Source organism: Benincasa hispida, chromosome 8, assembly GCF_009727055.1.
Source record: "Benincasa hispida cultivar B227 chromosome 8, ASM972705v1, whole genome shotgun sequence".
Taxonomy (NCBI): Eukaryota; Viridiplantae; Streptophyta; class Magnoliopsida; order Cucurbitales; family Cucurbitaceae; genus Benincasa; species Benincasa hispida.
This window is the reverse complement of record NC_052356.1, coordinates 59,153,321-59,174,656: the sequence shown is the minus strand read 5'-3', so window position 1 is coordinate 59,174,656 and position 21,336 is coordinate 59,153,321. Positions and strand designations below refer to the sequence as shown.

Sequence of the window (21,336 nt, the reverse complement as noted above, 5' to 3'; positions counted from 1 at the left end):
AGACTACACGAACACTGCGCACTCAAACTCAACGATCGCCTCGGTCACGAACACCACAACAACACGAACAACCTCCACAAAACCTCGACAATTTCGAGTTGAGTATGACACCACCAAGAAGGCTACCTTGGTATTCTCGATGTGATAGTCTAGAGAGTGGGCTCTGTGTAGACTTGGTTTAAGGTAGAAAATGGAGGAAACAACAATCGTGTAAAATATTGAGCGAGTGGGAGAAGACTGAACCTATCGTATAGGTTGATGCCTAATCGTTTAGCAAAAGCTAATCGATCATCTAGCAAAAGCTAAGTGATCGTTTAGCTCATCACTTAGCTGCGTGTCTGTCGCCTACAAACACTACATGATCGCTTAGCTCGCTCCAAGTTATTGCTTAGTAAATCCCATTTACTTGACAACTTTCGTGAGATTATTTTTCGAGAGAGAAAATCTCAAGCTTACCTTTCTAAAATTAGGAAAACAAATTTTCTTTTATCTCACGGTTACCATGAAACCACCAACAACCTCCCACTCAATTGGTTATTAGAGAAAAATATTTAATTATTCAATAATTAATATTGTTATAAATATAAATAATAACCAACTTATCATACTATGTTTATAACCTATAATTTTAATATTTCATCTCATTAAACATATAAACCATAACTCTTTTTCTATTCCATGGTACTTAATGTAAATCTCATTTACATTAATCTTCCACTAGATGTATCCCATACATCATACCGATTATATCATATATAATCAAATTACCTCTTGTCAATTTGAACATTTAAAATCAACACCAATTACTGATCCTCATTGAGCTACGAAGGGGATCTCATGGACCTATAACTTGAAGCTCCAATAGTACGTGAATAACTGACTAAACTTTTTAGTCATGGGATCCACTATCCATTAACTGCCAGGCACTCCACTAAAGACCGACAGCTGAACTCTCTTTACCACAGATATATTGTGTATTAACCAATCAAAAGTGCGACAATCCTTCACAAATCGGTCGTAAGTACAACTCGGCCAATAACCATTATGCCCTTGTAGTTACATCTAACTCCTTAAGTACCACTGATCCCTCTAATGAACATAAGTCATAGTCCTACTATGACTAAGTTTTCTCTTCCAAAGAAAAGTTATAGCCACTATGTTCAAGCCCTAGAATTAGCCCTTAAGGGGGCAATCTCTCTACTTATCCCTGCTTCGGGAAAGAAGTGAATTCCATCTTATGGATTGAGTTCCCAGCTCCCAGATCAGACAAGTCCCCAAAAAGGTAGGCATGTTGAGTTGGCAATCTAGCCACTCTCACTCATACTAATCAAAGGACCGCCTTCAAAGGTAGAAGTTCCCAAAATACTCAGGATTGAGGTCGTGTCACCTATGGTCGTTTAGGTGAGACGTAAGTCTCTAGTATCAATGACGTTATATATAGAGTCTAATCATCTCGTGGTTCGATCTTATATAAGCTCTTTGTATAGGACACTTCTGCTCGCACGTCTCCATATGAATGGTCAGAATCTACCATCTGTAGTAGTTTACAACCCTTGCAAACCTCTACAAAGCGGGTCGTATTCGTAGTGTCACTAGGATTAGGTATCTAACCTTAATCCTTATACTACAGACCTATTTAGGTTATCACTTAAGTCATGATCCACCTTTATATCACATATACATGCTTAAGTTCACATAAGATAACCATGGAGCTTTGTTTATTAGATATGAGTAAATGCTAGAATGAAATAACATTTATTTTATTCATCAAACAATGTGTATCATTACAAACAATGAGACTCTGGGAGAATTAGGATACCAAACCCAACAGTGTTTACAAGAAAATCATCAATAGTTCAGTAGCCTTCCTAGTGCTGTATGTGGATGATATCCTACTCATTGGGAATGATGTAGGTTTTCTGACTGACATTAAGAAGTGGCAAGCCGTCCAATTCCAAATGAAATATTTAGGAGAGGCGCATTTTGTTCTAGGGATCCAGAGTATTCGAGATCATAAGAACAAAAGGTTGGCCTTGTCTCAGGCATCGTACATTGACAAGATGTTGATTAGATACTCGATGTAGAATTCCAATAGAGCTTTATTACCTTTCAGGCATGGAATTGTTTTGTTTAAGGACCAGTGTCCTAAGACACTTCAAGAGGTTGAAAAAATGAGACAGATTCCCTATGCATCGGCTATTGGAAGCCTTATGTATGCAATGTTATGTACTAGACCTGACATTTGATATGCAGTAGGGATTGTCAATCGATATCAATCCAATCTAGGATTAGATCACTGGAGGCGGTCAAAACGATCCTCAAATATCTTCGCAGAACGAGGGACTATATGCTCGTGTATGGAGATAAGGATTTGATCCTTACAGGATACACAGACTCTGACTTTCAAACTGATAGAGATTCTCGAAAATCGACATCAGGGTCAGTGTTCACTCTGAATGGAGGGGCTATAGTTCCACGAAGCATCAAGCAAGGATGCATCGTGGATTCCACTATGGAAGCCGAATACGTAGTCACTTGTAAAGCTGCTAAAGAGGTTGTTTGGCTTAGGAAGTTCCTTACCGATTTGGAAATTGTTCCAAATATGTCTTTTTCAATCACTCTCTATTGTGATAACGAGGCTGTGGAAAATTCTAAGGAACCTCAAAGTCACCGAACAGGTAAGCATATTGAACGGAAGTATAATTTGATCAGGGAGATTATGCATCGCGGTAATGTAATAGTCACGAAGATCGCATCGGAGCACAACGTTGTTGATTCATTTACAAAGGCTCTCACGGCTAAAGTGTTCGAGGGTCATCTGGAGAGTATGGGTCTACGAGACATGCGGTACCTTGTCTAGGGCAAGTAGGAGATGATACTGGGGTATAGAGTATGCCCTAGTTGATTGTATATTGTACTATTTTATGTATTGTACATTAGTCTCTCGAGACATTAGACAAGTAGGAGATTGTTGGAATTAATGTCCTGGTTCTCCCGATGGTCTCATAGTTTGTAAACATCTCTGTAAACATATTGTTGTTAATAAAATAATTGTTATTTTATAAGCATTTACTCAATCCAATAAACTAAGATCCATGGTTATTTTATGTAACTTAAGCATGTATGTTAGACGTACAAGTGAATCATGCCTTAAGTAATAACCTAAATGGTTTGTAGTGTAAGGATAAAAGAGGGATACTTTATCCTAGTGACACTAGGGATACAACCCACTTTGTAGATGTTACAAGTGTTGTAAAGTGCTACAAATGGTCTGATCCTGACCATTTATGTAGAGACATGCGAGTGGGAGTATCCTATACAAATAGTTTATATAAGACGAGACCACGAGATGATTAGTCTTTTATTTAACATCGTTGATACTTGAGACTTACATCTCACTAGGATGACCATAGGTGACATGACCTTAACCCTGAGTGAGTTGGAAACTCCTGCTCATGAGGGCGGTCCTTTGATTTGTATGGGTGAGACTGGCTAGATTGCCAACTCAACAAGCCTACCATTTTGAGGATTCGTCTAATTGGGGAGCTGGGAACTCAGCTACACAAGACGAAATTCACTTCTTCCCCGAAGCAGTGGTAAGTAGATAAATCGCTCCCTTAAGGGTTGATTCCGGGTCTTGAACATAGTGGCCACACCCACTCTTTGGAAGAGAAGACTCAGTCATAGTAGGACTATGACTTATAGTTCATTAAAGGAATTAATGGTACTTAAGAAGTTAGATGTAACTATAGGGGAAAAACGGTAAATTGGTTCAACTGTACTTACGAGCGATTTGTGAAGGGTTATTGTATTGTTGACTGGTTATATCCAATGGATACAGAAATATATCTGTAGTGGGAAAAGAGCAGTTGTCAGACTTTAGTAGAGTGACCAACAGTTAAAGGATGGTAGATCTCGTGATTAAAGAGTTTAGTTGGTTATTCACGTACCGTTGGAGCTTCAAACCCTTGGTAGCTCAATGGATTCAAGTTGAGAATCAGATTTTGGGTTAGTTTGAAGTGTTTAAACAAGAGGAAGTTTAATTATATGTGATATAATTAAATTAATTCAATTATATGTGATATAATTGATATGATGTATTAGATACATTAATTGGAGGAATTAATATAAATATGATTTATATTAAATATCATAAAATAGAGAAAAAATATGGTTTATATGTTTCATATGATGAAATATTAAAACTATAAGTTATAGATATAATATGATAAGTTGTTTATTATATTTATTTATAACATATTAATTATGTGATAATTAATTTTTTTTTTCTCTAATAATCGAATTGAGTGGGAGGTTATTGGAAGTTTTATGGTAACCATGAGATAAAAAGGAAAATGGTTTTCCAAAATTAAGTTGATTATTCATTTGGATTAATCTCACAAAAAGGCGATCAAGTAAAAGTGTTTTACTAAACGATCACATAGAGAACATACACAATCAAGCTACGAGATTACTATACGATAGTTACTCGCTTAATCGTTGCTACAAGATCGAGTAGCAAAGTCTATACGATAGGCTTCCATCTTCTAAACGATCGAGTATTTCAACTATACGATAGACAACATTTATCTCCCACTTACTCGATCTTCTACCTCATGCTTTCCTCTATCCAAAATCATACAGAGCCCACAACTCCTGGATTCTCACACCGAGAATACCAAGGTAATCATTGTGGTGGTATTCTAATTCAGTTCGAGGATCAAGTTGGACTCAATTGGGGTCGAGGTTCATTCAGACATTCATTGAGATCGAGTTCTGATCGTTGCATTCAAGTTCGTGCTGGTGAACTAGTTGCTGAACGATCGATGGATACTTGAAGAAGAGTTCTTCAAAGGTTTGCATACTCTATCTCTTGTATCTTCATTTTAAATAGCATGTTGTAATTTCTGATTATGCATAATCTATTTCCGTTAAGACTATAATTGTTTGTGTTCATTCTGGATGGGATTTGGAACGATCCGCTTCTGCTCACAAGATATCTATATTCAGATTTCCTTCAAAAGGTCATCACAACAGCGGCAGATGGATGGACGTCTTAAAATTGTAGGAATGACTACCTTCGGTAGACAGAAGATAACTGCGATTGAACAGCTCGAACGGCGTCAGACCTAAAAAATGAACCTACAATAAAGAAAACTGTTACAGGCTGATTCGTAGAGCTCGCCCTCTTTAAGTCATTTCGTAGCTCTATCCCTTGTGTAAATAATTCAACAATGGCCATGCCATCCCCAAAATGAAATAACCCAGATAATACTTTCTCGAATGGAACTGTACAGGAATCGGTCAGGAAACTCACACTGAGAGAAGATAAGGAGAGAATGAATAGTGTTTTGCTTCTCTAAAAATGATTTAATTTATAGGCTTGAGGGTCAATGAAAACGCGTGAAAGGTAGGGAGACAAGTGATCAGCACGAGAGGTACACCAATGGGTGGGCGCAACAGACAGATCGCGCGTTTGAACGTGGAACGTTTGAGAAAAAAGAGAAATAATATTAAGTGGAATAGAAAAAATAATTTTATTTTTCCAAATAACCTCGCCACGCCTGCCCGACTGGATGGACGATGGCAACGCACGTGTGGAATGACCACCAATCCCCATATGCCTATCTTCTCACCCCCTTTAATACATGGGTACCCCTTGGGGCCTAAACCCAAAACTAGAGATAAGGGTACATAAAGGGACTCTCCTTTGTTGATTTAAGCAATGTGAGATTCTCTTTTTCACAAAACCCATGAAAAACTCAAGTTTTCATTTTTTTCCTTTAAAACCAAAATTTCTCCAACACTCACAAAATCACTCATCTCTCTCATCTCTTACTCACTGGAGTCGGTTGCGTTGGAGCTGCTCGTGTGGACTTGTCATGCCGAAGAATAAGAAGAAGACGTACAAAAGAGAAGAAGCCGAAGAAGAAAAAGACGACGTGCAGAGAAAGATTTCTTGCACCAAAAAAAGAAGAGGAAAAAGAAAAAAGAAGGGAAATATCGTAACTTCACGTGGTCATGATATTAGTAAAGGGACATTTGACATTTTTTTTCAAAACTGGGTCATTTGCTATTTCTTATCTTTAAAATGGATTTTTTGGACAATTATCTCATCGAAAAAAATCAAAAAATCTAAAGCATTTAAATTGAATAAATAGGGCAATCTATCAGTTTTGTATAAGAATATTAGAACTTACGAGTTCCTTCAATTCAAATTAAGAGTGAGTAAATTTCTCTTTCTCCAAATCGTCCTCTATGTTTTAGTTAATTTTACGGTATGTTTGAGAGTGATTAAAAAATGGTTAAAATTATTTTTCACAATTTTAAAATCACTCTGAAGCATGCTTTTAATGATTCTGAAATCATATCTGATGATATTAAAATTGCATTTAAAATGTAAAATTAAATTTTAAATTAAGTTTGAGTGATTAGAGACAAATTTCGAAATAGATTTAAACAATGACAAAAATGATTTTAACAATTTCAAAATCATTCCCAAATATATCCTTATAGTTGAATGCAAGCTTCAGGTTGTCGAGAAGTCTCAGTCACTAGGTTTGGATCAATTACTAACTTTCCTTCGAATCATTTGCTCATAGCGATCTATGACTATCATGATATTTATTTAATCCATTGAGTGCGGGAACTGTAATGTTGGAGAGTCTTATGATTGAGATATTGAATTATTGCAAAGACCTAAAATTATTGTAAAGTTACAATATAGGTTGATTGTTTACTCCTTATTTAAATGTTAAATAAGAAAATTGAGAACGTATCAAAGGTGTAGACTGATTATTGTAAGACTGATATTTCAAGTCTTTCTCAATTTCTTTCACTAATAGTAATACTCAATGTAGTTTTAATTTGACTAGGTATAATTTGGCTCATTGTGTGTTTGAGAAACATTCTTGCTTATTTCTTTTCATTTTTTCCAAACTGATTGTTATCTTCGTTTCGAGCAATTGTTGTTGTCTGTAGGGCAACTATACCTTCTTTATTTGGTAATAGTATTATTGTATTTTCCTTAAAATTACAAAAGTTTCGTTACAATCCAATGGATTACAGAAGAAAAAAGAATGTGTTCTTTAACAAAGATCATTACCAATTAAAAGTCACCTGATAAGAATTGTACATAATTTATTCCTCTCCTAATTACTTTTCTTTTTTTTAGAATACGTGGAGTGAAAATCGAATTTTTAATATAAAATTGATAATACAAACATTATAGGCAAATTTGGCTAATTTCCAAGATTCCATGAACTTGCTTATGCTCTTTGAATACCGAGGTCGCCTCACGAGCTGTATGTACAATACGAATTCTTTTCAGGGAAAAAATTGTTGGCTTCTGTTGTCAGCCTGCAATGTGAAGACAAGCAAAAGCAACAGTCAACAGCGATAAACCACGAGTGGGATACTCATTTTAAGAAAAAGGGTTCGCAAATTCAATCGCTTTTACGAGATATATTTAACCTACTCAATTCCATCTCATAAACACACACCATAGCCGTATAAAAGGCCTTATCTTAGGTTCTGGGGTTTTGATATTTTGCTTTGTGGATGCTGTAAGGTTCAACCCATAAGGGAATTTTGTTTAATTTCAAGGTTTTCTAAAAAACCCTTTTCATCCATGGCGTCTCGAAGGCAGTTGCAATATTTGGTAAGCTTGGTTTGCAGGGGAATGAGGCCATTTTCTACGGTTCCTGAAAGCAGTGCTTCTTCTTTTCCTGCTTCTGAGAAGCTCATCTATATGGAAAAAGATCGTAGTGCCCATAAGTGAGCTTGTTTTTCCCATTTGATGTCTTTCTCTTGTTCTGTTTCCTGTTCAACTCTTGCTCTTATCTTGAATTGAATGGATTCTGTAGGTTTCTGATGTTTTAGCGTGTGGGTTCTCTTTGTTTCTTTCCCTTTCTCTTGTTTCATGGTGACATGCTTATTCTTTAGAGGATCATTTCATTCTATTAAAATACTTTCCTTGATTTTGTTGGAATAAATGGTATCCTGACCATTCGTGTAGAGTGGCATTCTTTCGTTTTCATGAGTTAGTTTGTTTTATGAATGAATGTCTTTTCCAAATTTAATAGATGCATTCCAATGACCACGAATTAGTCTATAAATATATCCCCTTTTCAAATTGGCTTTTAACCCTTTTCATAAGCATTTTTCTCTCCCTTGAAACTTTCTCCCTTCTTATAAAGTCGTAGAAGTTCAGTTTATTTTCATGAAGTATAGTTAGTTGGATCAAGGTGCTGCTTCCATAAGTTAGATAATCTATTCTATCATGGGAGACAATTACTCATGAAATTTAGGCACTAGAGTGAGTAAAATTGTCCTAAGGACACATCGTGGAGGAATACTGAGTTCCATGTTTGAAAACTGTCTGTCAGAAGATACCAATCATCTTGCGAGATTAAAATGAGAGTGTTTGATGCTTAGATTATTGATTAGATAAAGAAGTTTTTGTAGTTCTGTTACTAATTAAATGGCTGGAGTTCTGCAGCAGGCATTAGTTTAGATAAATCTATGCCATAACAAATGTTCTTCAAAAGGCTGTTTTGTGTTTCTTTCTCCCTTAGGAAGTGTTTTGTATTCTATAAATTGTCTAAACCTATGTCCTTTGTTAGTTGTGAATGTACTTCTTCACGTTGATTCTGTTCTTATGGATGGTTTTTTTTTACAACGTCATGCAGTTACCACCCAATTCCAGTAGTATTCTCTGAAGCAAAGGGATCATCAATATGGGACCCAGAGGGTAAGCGATATCTGGATTTTCTATCAGCTTATTCTGCTGTCAACCAGGTACATTAGTGTAATTGATCTCCATGCATTATGTGAACTAAATGTGAAAGTTATTTGAATGATGAACGTGTTTCCTCACTTCATCTCAAAGTAAACGGGGGTAGGTTCTGGTCATTTTCATTCGAAAGTTTGTCTCATACGTGTCAATCTTCTCTAGCATTACTAATTCTGATAATAGGTGTTTTTAATTTTTCTTTTTTTTTTTTTTAAGAAATACTCAACACTAACTGACTTGTTTTATCATTTATTTAATGTTTAATTGATTATTTTATTGCCTTGTGCCTGTAGGGACATTGTCATCCAAAAATTGTCAAAGCATTCCGGGAACAAGCAGAAAAACTCACTCTTAGCTCTCGAGCTTTTTATAATGATAAATTTCCCCTATTTGCTGAGTGCTTAACACAAATTTTTGGCTATGATATGGTGCTTCCAATGAACACTGGTGCTGAAGGAGTAGAAACTGCTTTGAAGTTGGCAAGGAAATGGGGTTACAAGAAGAAGAGAATCCCCAAAGATGAGGTACAGTGTCGGGATTTTTTGTATACTAATTTTATTCTGGTTTTCAAAATTTGGAAGTTTGTCTATATTCCATTTTAGTTGGAAATTCATTGCTATTCTGACTTGATTGCTGTTAAGTGCACATGGGTGCTATAAGGAGCTTAATAAATTACTTTTCTTAAAATCTACAATTAAAAGAGTCCATATCAAACATATTATTATGCTAAAAAATTAATAACTTATCCCCAGATATTTTTCCATAATTAAATGACCTTTGAAGTCCTATCGTTTCTCTCAAATATGCAGGCTATTATTGTTTCATGTTGTGGGTGCTTTCATGGCCGAACGTTGGGTGTTATTTCCATGAGCTGTGACAATGAAGCTACTCGTGAATTTGGGCCCTTGTTGCCTGGACATCTTAAAGTTGATTTTGGTGATGCAGTTGCCCTTGAGAAAATTTTTAAAGGTTGGGAGAATATATTGTTCCAAGACATTATCCTCGTGTTTGTGATTAAATGTTAGGAAATCTGTTTCTAAAATAATCATAAAAGAGGCATCTTGTTCATGTATTTTCACTATAAAATAGCCCATATTTGTTTTTGTTTTGCTTGGTAATGGGGATTTGTACTTGCCATCTGGTCTAACTCATTGCTTGTCATTCTTATGGAATGCAGAACACGGGGAACAAATAGCTGGGTTTTTGTTTGAGCCCATTCAAGGAGAGGCAGGGGTATGTATGATTGGACCTAAATCTTTCTATACTAGTGATGGTTGATTCGTAGATGTTGTCAGCTGCATTTATATTGAAGGATCATCTTACATTCTGAAAAACTAAAACCATTTGCCATAACAATATTTATTATTATTTTCTTTTTGACATAGATTTATGAAAGGTCCAAAATACTATTTTTTTTTCCTATCTGCCTCTTACCGTTGAAGAATGAGGATTTGCTACCTAATCTTTCGACTCTTACAGTCTCCGTTCTGAATTCTGAATTATTTTTTGAGTATATTTTGATATTCTTTCAGGTCATTATTCCTCCTGATGGTTACTTGAAAGCTGTGAGAGATCTTTGCACAAAATATAATATCTTAATGATTGCTGATGAAATACAATCTGGCTTAGCAAGGTCAGGAAAATTATTGGCTTGTGATTGGGAAAATGTCAGACCAGATTTAGTGGTAATGCATTCTCTCCCTCTTCCTTCTATACCCCTGTTTCACATCCAGCTTTTTTCTTTTCTTTTCTTTTCTTTTATTTTTTTAAATTCTGATAGAACTTTTGTTCTATTTGATTCTCAAGGTTGCCATATTACTATGGATATGTATATGATAGCGGGTCGCTAATCAACATCCCTAATTCATATAGTTCCATGCTGGAGTAGGGTAGTCTAGTACAAGCAATGGCCAATTAGCTTCTTTTATGTTTTACATTCTTCTAAAATGCATTAGATCTCCCAAATATAGGAATGATCAGCTTTCTTACCCATTGCCCCCATCTTTTGAGAAAAGTTAGCGACTTTTCCCTAACTTATGAAGCTGTTTGTTTAATACTTTTTTAAATATTTACTTTAGCCAATGTGTTTCTTATTTATCTTTTCGTAATACAAAAGGAAATTTATCTCAAGGTAGTTTGACTTTATGAACAAATATCGTGAGTGGAGAACTTCTTACTTGAATATGCTCTAGCATATTTTATTTTGAGAACACTTTGTATAATATTTGCAAGGCTCACATGGAAATTTGATTTTACTATTATCTCGGAAATCAGATTCTTGTTTCCCTCATGTTCAATATGTCTTAGCGCTTCATTTTATTTTTCTGAATGAAGATCAGAGATATAGCATCTAAAGCTTGTTCATAGTCTTATTCCATAAATATATTTAGACTGTTACTGCTGCTGTAGTGCTGGTTCATAGTTTTATTTTTATTATTATTATTTTTTCTCTAAAGAAGTTTGCTATTTTTCTTTCCATGTTTACACTATAATATGAATAACGTTGATAGCTTTGGAATTGTATGCTAAGCTTCTTAACCATGCTTCTGTGTATTTATTTTTTTCATACCAGTCTTTCTTCTTTTCAAGCCTTCAATTTTAAATGAAATAATTTTGCATTAGAAGCTTTGCAACTTTAAGAAGAAATGATGGATGAGAATTGTTAGATGATTAGTTTAGTTGTTCATTTTATATTATTTAGTGTTAGATTAATATTTTAGATTAATTAGTTATTTGTCTTATTTTCTTGTTGGTATGACGGTACCTTGTGAATCGTATTACTTATTGAGCTTAAACTTCTTGATATTAATTTATTGATATGGATATACCAAAACATTTCTTTAGTACTAGATTGTCTTTTGCGAATAAACTTCTGCATGATTGTTCATTTCAGATACTGGGAAAAGCATTAGGGGGTGGAGTAATTCCTGTAAGTGCTGTCCTTGCTGACAAAGAAGTAATGCTTTGTATCCAACCTGGAGAGCATGGGAGGTGTGTAACTTGTGTTTAGATTTTGTTTAAAAAACAAAAAAACATTTTTACCTTCTAAAATGTTTGCTTCCAATAGGAGGTCCTTTTCAAATTTACAAGTGAGGGAAGCAATTAAGTAGAACAAATCTTAAGGGCCCAAGTTATCTAATCAGCTTTTGGAGAGGTATTTAAAACTGTTGAGCAGAGTGAACACAACTACACAAGTGACCATTCTACTGAATTTGGTCCATAACCTTTTGTTTCTCGTTTTTCATTTACATGTTTTTTAGAAACAGAAAGCTTTGGTAACTATTTATTTTTCTCCTTTCTCCTTTCTCATTTTTCAGAATTGTATCTGAGATTATAGAAATTTTGGAAGCAACAAAATCAAGTTTTTTTTTTCTTTCCTTGTTGAATTGTAGAAATTGTAGAAATTCTGGTCATTTCAAACAATCGAATAGTGCTCATCTGATTCTTTGTAAAAGTGAGTCTAAAGACATTGTCCTTTCAAACAATGGAATAGACCATACGTACCTTTTAGTTAAACGAGTTTTAAGCCTTTTTAGAGCCAGCCTTTTATCTGTTTTTCTTTTCTCAAATTTTGTGGAACTGCTGCTGACTTGTGATGTCAAATTAAGACTGATCTTGCCCCTTATCTTATTATGCATAGTACTTTTGGGGGAAATCCATTGGCAAGTGCAGTTGCTATTGCATCACTTGAAGTAATCAAAGATGAGAGACTTGCTGAGAGGTATGATACATTTGAAGAAAGGCATTAATAGAACTAGGATACTTTCAAGATGTATTCGTTTCCTTTACTCTTTCATTTTTTCCTCTTAATTATATTATAAAATGTTGAACACTATTTTCAACATACAATGCAGATCAGCTAAATTAGGAGAGGAGCTCAGAAATCAGCTCATCAAGATTCAGGAACAATTCCCACAATACATCAAGAACGTTCGAGGAAGAGGTTTATTCACTGCTGTGGAGCTCAAAGGAAAAGCTTTACTTCCTGTTTCTGCATATGATATTTGCATGAAGTTGAAGGAAAGGGGAGTTCTTGCTAAGCCAACACATGATACTATAATTCGGTTAACTCCTCCACTCTCCATTAGGTATGCCAAGTTTTTTACCATTTACTGTTGGAACATATTCTGAAACTTAGCCAGAGACAATTTAATAGAAAGTAGAGAAAAGAGGGAGGAAAAAAGAAAAAAGAGAAAAAGAAATGCAAAGAAACAAGGAAAAAAAAATAATGGAGCCGGGCATTGAGCACAAAGCAAACTATTCTTTTGCTTGTTACTAAAGAACACCGTGTGCTCAATGCATTCACCGGCATGTGCCTATTTTTGGAGGAGTTTCTCTTAACTGAGAAACAAAGAAAAAGAAAGTACAGCGAGACTACTATTTAACTTTCTCAAATGTGCTGACCTTTCCTCACATTAACGCTGTAAACTGAATTCTTTTGGGTACAGTAAGAAGTAGGATGACTTAGTTGCAATGCTTCCATATATTTCCTTCCTATTCTTTTGTCAAATGTTTTGTTACTCATTGGTCCCACGTAATCTGTCTTGGACAAACTATCATTATCATAGGTTGGCTTAATGATTAGTGAGAGTCATGCTTATGAAAAATGGTTTAAGAGAACAAGTTCAATCCATAGGGATCACCTACCTATGATTTAATATCTTATAAATTTTCTTAGCACCTAAAGATTATAAGATCAGGTAGGTTGTCACGTGAGATTAGTCGAAGTGCATGAACTCGCAAGAATATTAAAAAAAAAATCTCAGTTGAACTCGATGGGTGGGCTAATGGGGAAAGAAGTAGAGAAAGAGAGAGAGTACCTGAGAGCGAGTTGGCTTTTTGGACTGCACTCCTTCAAGAAACCAAGAGGTTGAACTAGGTCGTGCTGTAGCAATTAGCGAATGGTGGAAGATGTAGAGAGAAAATCGGAAAGGGTTTGCGTTTCCGGGGCACCATTGAAAAGCCAAGAACAAGTTGAATGGTCTGAATGAGCTAGCATTGAAAATTCATAATTGAAAATGAACATAATAATTAGTACTGTCTAAAGATTAGCTGGAGTTTGCTGGAAGGCAAAGAGATGTATGTTGTATGTGTTTCTAATAGTAAAAGCATTTGTTTTGCAGTTTGGATGAGCTGAAAGAAGGGTCCAAAGCATTTCATGATGTGCTGAAAATTGATCTTCCACAGCTGAAGAAGGAAAAACCACACACTGCCTCCTCCCCAAGTGATTCCAACATATGTGATCGCTGTGGAAGAAACCTTTATGCTTCTGAAGATTAAGATATCTCAACTTCTATCTTCTTCAACTCAACCCCCCAATCAGAAGCCAATAAATAGTGGGTTTTCTCTGAAGCTTTTCTTAAAACATTTTGTACTGTAGAATGTAGACTGATACTGTGGATTGATATTCTAATCTATTTGAGACAATGTTCAATGCATGGCTTCAAGAATGTTCTCTTTTCTCAATTTTTGGTTTGGACTCTTCTTCAAGAAAAAAAGAAAAATAGAAAAATCCTTGGCCTATATTGGTAAATATTGTATTTCGTTATTTTTATAAAAAGTTCTTAATAATCCTGGCTGCTAAATTAATGTCTTGCATTTAGTTAAAGTAATGGGGTATGGTGTTGGTAGATTAAGATTTTTGTTAAATATAACCACGATTTAAAATTTCCATCGAAACTCCGAAAATCTGATGGTCTCGAAATTTTGATCGAGGTAAATTATATTTTTCTCCAAATTTCAACGAAATCTCGAAATTTCAAGAATATTTCGATTCCTCCCATTTTGACAAAATTTTGAGATTCAAGAAATTTCAACCTTTCGAGAAAATTTCATTTTTTTTAATTATTTCTATATTAGTTCAATTTAAGTTTTTCGACATAGAATTGAACCTTTTTTTATGTGTTATTTTTTTTAACTTCCAACTTTCTTAATTTTTAGTTTTATTTTTGACTCAAAACTTTCATTTTTTAAAGAAATTAAATTTGAAACAAAAATAATAATAATAACATATATTTATTTTTAACCTCAAACAAATTTTTTAATTGATGTGAGTTTTTTCTTTAACCATTCAAAATTTTCCTAATTTTCACATCATTTTACCTCAAAATGTTCCTAAACTTTATATTATTTTGTAGTTATTTTCCATTTCTTTTTTAAATTTCTACTCTCGCATCGATATTTGCACATACATTTGCAATAGACATCTAAATATTGTCTTACTTTATAGAAATTGTGATTAAAAGTGGTCAATTATAGTCTAATTAAGCCTCAATCAAAGTTTCATTAACTAATTATAACAATTTCCATCAATTTCCATAAAATTTCCTGAATATTCTATTGATATCTCCATAAAATCAAGACCTCAATATTTCCATCAACATCTATATTTCGAGCCTGGAATATAACATGAAAATTCAGCAAAAAAACAAAAAAAAACTATTTTGATTATTTACTTTGAATTTTGTTCTATTTTGATCCTCGAACTTTGAGTTTTGTTCCATTTTTTGTCTATGTACTTTCAATCGATCAATTTTAGTTTATATATTTCATAGATGTTAAATTTAATCCTTTAAACTAATTTCTTTTTCTATCAAAATTGCTTAAACAATAGTAATAATGAAAAGAAAAGACACTATGTAAATATATTTTCACAATTTATAAAGGGAATATTTACAAGAGACTAAACTTTACGAAAAATCAACAATAAACTTACTATAAAGACTTGTTTTAAGATTTATTGAAAGTACAATAATTAAAATGGTGAGTGATTATGAAAGATGAAGTGAAACTATTCATAACTTAACTGATTTAGATATATACTCTCTAGGTAGAGAATAAAAGTTCAAATCCTCCCAATTTTTATATCTAAATGAAAGATAACACAAAATAGTTAATACTATCGAATTGAATAAATCTCAATCTATTTTACATAAACTCATTTACATCACCATTTACAAATAAAATACATTAAAATGAAATCAACACTATATAAATGAACTAATTAAATGATAAGGACTAAAACTCATTTTCAAACCTAGGGTTAATTTATAATTTGAGTGAAGCTTCACCAATAACCTATCACTTATATATATATAAAATAAATGAATTATATAATATGAAAGACATGAACATTTTTACACTAAAAGAAGGGACACATTAGAGACACAATAATGAGAAGCTTTTGGTAGTTGTGCAATTATAAAGCTAAGACAGCTTCTTATATTTTACTACATTTAATTTTAAATAGAGCTAAAAATTAGCTATCCTAAGAAAAGCATTTGAAAATCTTTTTTTTTTCTTTTTTCTTTATTAGAATTTATTTTTTTTAAAAAAAAATCTTGTGGGTCATGTCCTAGAAATTTCTATGATATGTTAGCTGGACTACATTAATATCTGTTGAAAATTAATAGAAAATAAATAAATAAATAAGAAAGCTTAGCTGTATTATTATCATATTTCGCCAATCGTTTTCATTTTGGATTTATTTATGTAAGTGTATCAAATTATTCCTTCTACATATCTCTAAGTATAAATATTCAGAATTTTATTTTTGGCGTTATCTCTTTTTTTTTTTTAATCCGCTTGAATGATTCGTGCAAATGAATTTTATATTATTTCATAGATTTTTTAATCAAATTCATAATCATGAACTATTTAAATTATGTTGTGACGTAAGTGCAATATAAGTAAATTATTATTATTATTATTATTGTTATTATTATTATTAAAGTACCACTTAAGTTCCAATACTTTGAAATTTATTCAATTCAAGTCTTTATAATTTTACTCAGGGTGCTTTTAAAAAATCTTAAATTTAGTCTTTCCAAATAAATTTGATTAGTTAAATAATAATAAAATGTAAAAAAGTATCATATGTGAACATATTTTCAAAATTTATATTGACATAATAAAAAGTTTTTAAAACTCAATAATATACTGAAAAATGTTGACTATATTTAAGATCTTTTAAAGCGAATAAATTAAAATTGGGCATTTAAAAATACACCAATTGAATTTGAACAAACTCTAAAGTATAGAGACAAAAATGGTATTTAAATATTTTTTTAGTTAAAATACTATTTTAGTCTATGTAATTTGAAATTTGTTCAATTTCAGATACTATACTTTTGAATGACCAATTTCAGTTTTTGCATTTTCAATAAATCTTAAATTTAATATACATTACTAGAATATTGTCATTTTTATTAAAAAAAACTTTTCATTATCTATTAGCATTCTTACTATAAATATTAGAAACACATTCATATGAAAACTATTTTTATTATTGAAACAATTTCGATAAAAATTATCTTTGAGAAACTAAATTATCTTTGATTATAACTTTATATTATTTTTAGAAACAAATTTCCAAATGACTCTAAGGTCCCTAGTTCATTATATGTGCGTGTAGTATAATCAAGCAATTAGTTATCGAATCAAATCAATATTATTGTTATAAAATATTTCATAACAACTTTTAAGATGTTAGAGCAATTTAGTCTCAAATTATCAAATCATCAAATCAAACCATATGCCAATGAAATGAATTAAAAAGTTTGATTTTTCTTTTTTAAAAAATTGATTAAAATACCATTTTAGTCATTTAAATTAGAATTTATTTAATTTAAGTCCATATACTTTAAAATGTTTAATTTTAATAATTATATTTTTAATATATCTTATATTAAGTCCCTCAAAATTAATTTGATCAAAATTGACTAAATAATAATAACAATTTTCAAACAAGGTAATACAATACGTGAAATAATAAGAAAAATAATATAGACATGCACCCCTCTCACTTTCACATAATTACATGAATTGCCAAATCCACTTTTCATTTTATAATATATTTAAAAAGGAAAAAAAAAAAAAAAAAAAAAAAAAAAAAAAAAGATGGCCTAGATGAGGGGTAGAGCATGAGATCATCAAATATCACATGCACACATTTTTGTTTCACATGTTCTTATGGTGTTCTTCCCACTTTAGGGCTTAGGCCATTTTGATATTAAATGTATTCCTAAAATTGACATCTACTTTGGAATCCAACCTTCCCTCCCACCTCTTCCATTAAAGTATTTAGATTCCCTAAAGTTATTTATTCTTTTCCTTTCTTTTTCCCCTTTTTTAGATTTACATTGCTTTATTTTTTTCCCTTTTGATTCTTTTAACTTTGAGATTTGTTCACTACAATACAATTGCAAGTTGAGTGAAAGAATCATTTTGGCTATTAATTGTATCCATAATGTATTTATTACCTATCATTTCATTCATAATCATTTGAATTAGGTTTTAATATAAGAATTATTTGAATTAGTTGGATAATAATCCATATGAAATAAAGAGATATAATATACTATGCCGACATATAACTTAATCAACATATGCATTAATATTTTTTTTATTATTATTATCATAGTCATCTTTCTCATATGATATGACTCTCCATCCATTTTAAGGAAAAGAGAACAAATACGTCCACTTTTTCATTATTTATTTGTTCATATAACCAATATGTAATATAGTTTTTTTTTGTAAAATCATTGAGTATATTCAATTTAGTTTATTTATTTCTAAACTAATTTTACAAGAAATAAAGTACAATAACAAAATGGAATATTTGAATTTTTTACCAAATATCAATAATAACCAAAATAAGCCTAATTCAAATGGCATAGTGTTTGTATTATTATTAATCTCGAAGTCAAAGTTCGATTCTCTCACTTCACATATTGTTAAAAAAAAAAGCTAGATATCAATTATACATTACAACTTGAGTTATATACGTTCATGTTAGCACACATTAGTTATTAAAGATTTTTCTTTTGGTGATATATGGTCTGAGATAATCAAACCTCTGACTTTGAAATTGATAGTATAAATATTATGACATTCTTTTAGTTATTAAAGAATTTAAATCAACTATCGAACCGTTTTAATACTCTAGACCCTCAATTTTTTAAGTTGAGTAACATAAACTTTAATTTTTTATTTTTTATTTTTTGGAACAAAGAAACATGAATGTCTTTATTATTGAAAACATTCAAATCTTTATAACAGATACTATATGTGTACTTCACATTTGAATTCAATTTTTTCTTGAGTTCACACTTTGAATAACCAAATTATTTCATTTCAATTGTCAATCATAAAATTTTATCATATGAATGACGAAAAGGAAAAAGAAAATAATGATCCATATTCAAAGAACCAAACATTAAATTTCGGAAATTTCTATATGATCCTATGAATTGTGTTTTATATGATAGTACGGTTTAAAACCATACGGAATTCAATCCACAGAGTATATTTTTGTACTTTCTCTTAGGCAATTCTTTCTTTCTTTCTTTCTTTCTTTCTTTCTTTCTTTTTTTCCAATCATTATTATTCAATTTTTATTAATTGCTTCCAAGACATGCCACGTGCGAATAACACTATCTTTTTTTTTTTTTTAATTTCATTATTTATTAGATTTTCTTCAATCAACCCCTCGTGAATGATGCTTGATGGGATTGACCATCTAATTTCTCGATCATATTTCTTCATTTATTTTAGAGAAATTTTTATAAATAAAAAAAGTCAAACTATTTAAAAAAATCTCAATAAATACTCATCTATCATTATTATAAGTTCTCACTCAGATACCGATAAACTTCTATCAGTTCTTTTTCCTATATCGTTCCTTCCTCTAACTCGCGGACCTCCACTGTCGAGAAGCTTCAGAAGGCCATCTGTTTCCTTGAATCACAGCTTCGCAGTGAGGCCCTCTTCCCCCAGAATGATCTGCTCTCTCAACTCTCATCTCTCAAGTACATTGAAAATGCCCTCTCCACTGTTCGATTTGGTGTCTCCTCCCTCCAATCCACCGTCCATCATGTCTGATCTGAGCTTTCTGAATCTAGAAATATGTTTCTACCAAGATTATTCAGTTCTTCAATCTTCATCAAACTATCGAACTTCTTCAACATACGATTCGTGCCCTTTGTTTGTCAAAGAAGCTTAGGGACCTTGTTCTATATATGCTGATGAGCTGGAGAAATTGGATCTTGCTAAGACCGTCCAACTGCACTGCGAGATTTTGAGCCTTTGCAATGAGTTTTGACCTTGTGAGCATTGATATTGTCGATGAGAAGTTGTAATAGGTTAAGAAAATTGGGAATAAATTGAGAAGTGAGGTTATGAAGGTTTTAAAGAGAGGAGTAAAGGGTCTGAATCCAAGGTGAGGTGGGGACTGGTTTGCAAGTTTTGGAGAGAGGAATGGAGGGTCTGAATCCAAAGGAGACGGAGACGCGGTGAAGACTGGGAAGAGGGAGAAGAATTTAGCTATTTTGTATAAATATTTTTCTCTTTTTTTTTTTCCTTTCTATTTTTTAAGATCCCCTTTATTTCATTGAAGTTGTTAAATAAAAAATAGGATCGTTTTCAAATATAAGAAATGGGCTAAACTATTTACATATATAGCAGAATGTACCAAATTTACCAAATGAGCTAATCTTGTTTTTGCTATATGTGTAAATAATTAATAAACACATACTTTGATAGGTATTTTAAATGACAAAATTGATAGAAATATTTTCAAGAAAAATACTTAATTGCATCCCGATGAGTACTATTTTTGTGCATCCCACCAAATTGTCATATCATAATGTTACATTTGGCAAATTATTTATTGAAATATTTTAGTTATTTTTTTGGTGTGAGTGATGGGAGGAGAAAGTATAAAGATGAGTACATCCCAATATTACCTTACTCTCAAATATAGCAAAATATCATTATCTATTAATGGTAAATAATGATAGACATCAATCAATGACAACATACTGTGTCTATAAGTATCATTGATAGATGTCTGTCTTCTATCAATTTTGCTATATTTGAAAATGTTATTTAGTTGTTTTTATATGATTAAAATCCATATTACAAGTGTGAATTTTTATTGGAAAAAAAAATTACAACAATCAACAATCAACAATCAACATTCATACATCTAATATTAAAAGATTGGTCAATAAAAGTAAATTGAGTGTGATAAAGTTTAATTTTGTGCTAATCAATGTCGAGCACAAGTACTGCCGAACCTAATACTTAAAAAGAACTAAACTTTGAATTTTGTCACGTGAGATTTTTTTTTTTTTTTAATTTCTTAGAAAAATATGAAGAAGAAAAAAATAATAATAAGGAAATGGGAATCTCTACTCATTACATAAGTGTCGGCATTGGCATGTGGTTAAGAGAGAAATTAATTAATTTTTTTTTAAAGGGTTGTATTAAGAAAAGGAGCTTGAAGGTCCGTACAAAAATGAAGCAAAATATGGTGCTTCATTTATGAACCCCAACCTCTCCATTGTCCCACTTTCTTTTAATATAATGCCCCATTTCTCTCATTTAGTACCATCAATGTACTTAATTACATTTCTATTCTTATCACTTTTTTAATGTAACATTTGGATGGGAGGCTCAATATATGAGTTCGAGATTGATAATTTAAATTTATGTCAATTAAATTGTGTTTAAGTTGACTCATTTTATTTTTTTTGATA

At 32.0% G+C, this 21,336-nt stretch overlaps 1 protein-coding gene and 1 non-coding gene across 2 annotated transcripts; both read left to right on the top strand.

Annotated features, from left to right (window-relative positions):
* The first annotated feature begins 7,267 nt into the window (after positions 1 to 7,267).
* LOC120083301 (ornithine aminotransferase, mitochondrial) lies at positions 7,268 to 14,260 on the top strand. Its single transcript, XM_039038990.1, has 10 exons — positions 7,268 to 7,776; positions 8,691 to 8,799; positions 9,088 to 9,318; positions 9,604 to 9,763; positions 9,972 to 10,027; positions 10,327 to 10,479; positions 11,688 to 11,785; positions 12,435 to 12,515; positions 12,649 to 12,882; positions 13,918 to 14,260. Exons 1-10 carry the CDS (start codon positions 7,631 to 7,633, stop codon positions 14,072 to 14,074), a joined length of 1,425 nt encoding a protein of 474 aa, XP_038894918.1. The 5' UTR covers positions 7,268 to 7,630; the 3' UTR covers positions 14,075 to 14,260.
* On the top strand, positions 13,027 to 13,144 carry LOC120084324. The gene has a single exon (XR_005483687.1). It is a non-coding gene; the product is annotated as a U5 spliceosomal RNA (small nuclear RNA).
* Positions 14,261 to 21,336: the final 7,076 nt, after the last annotated feature.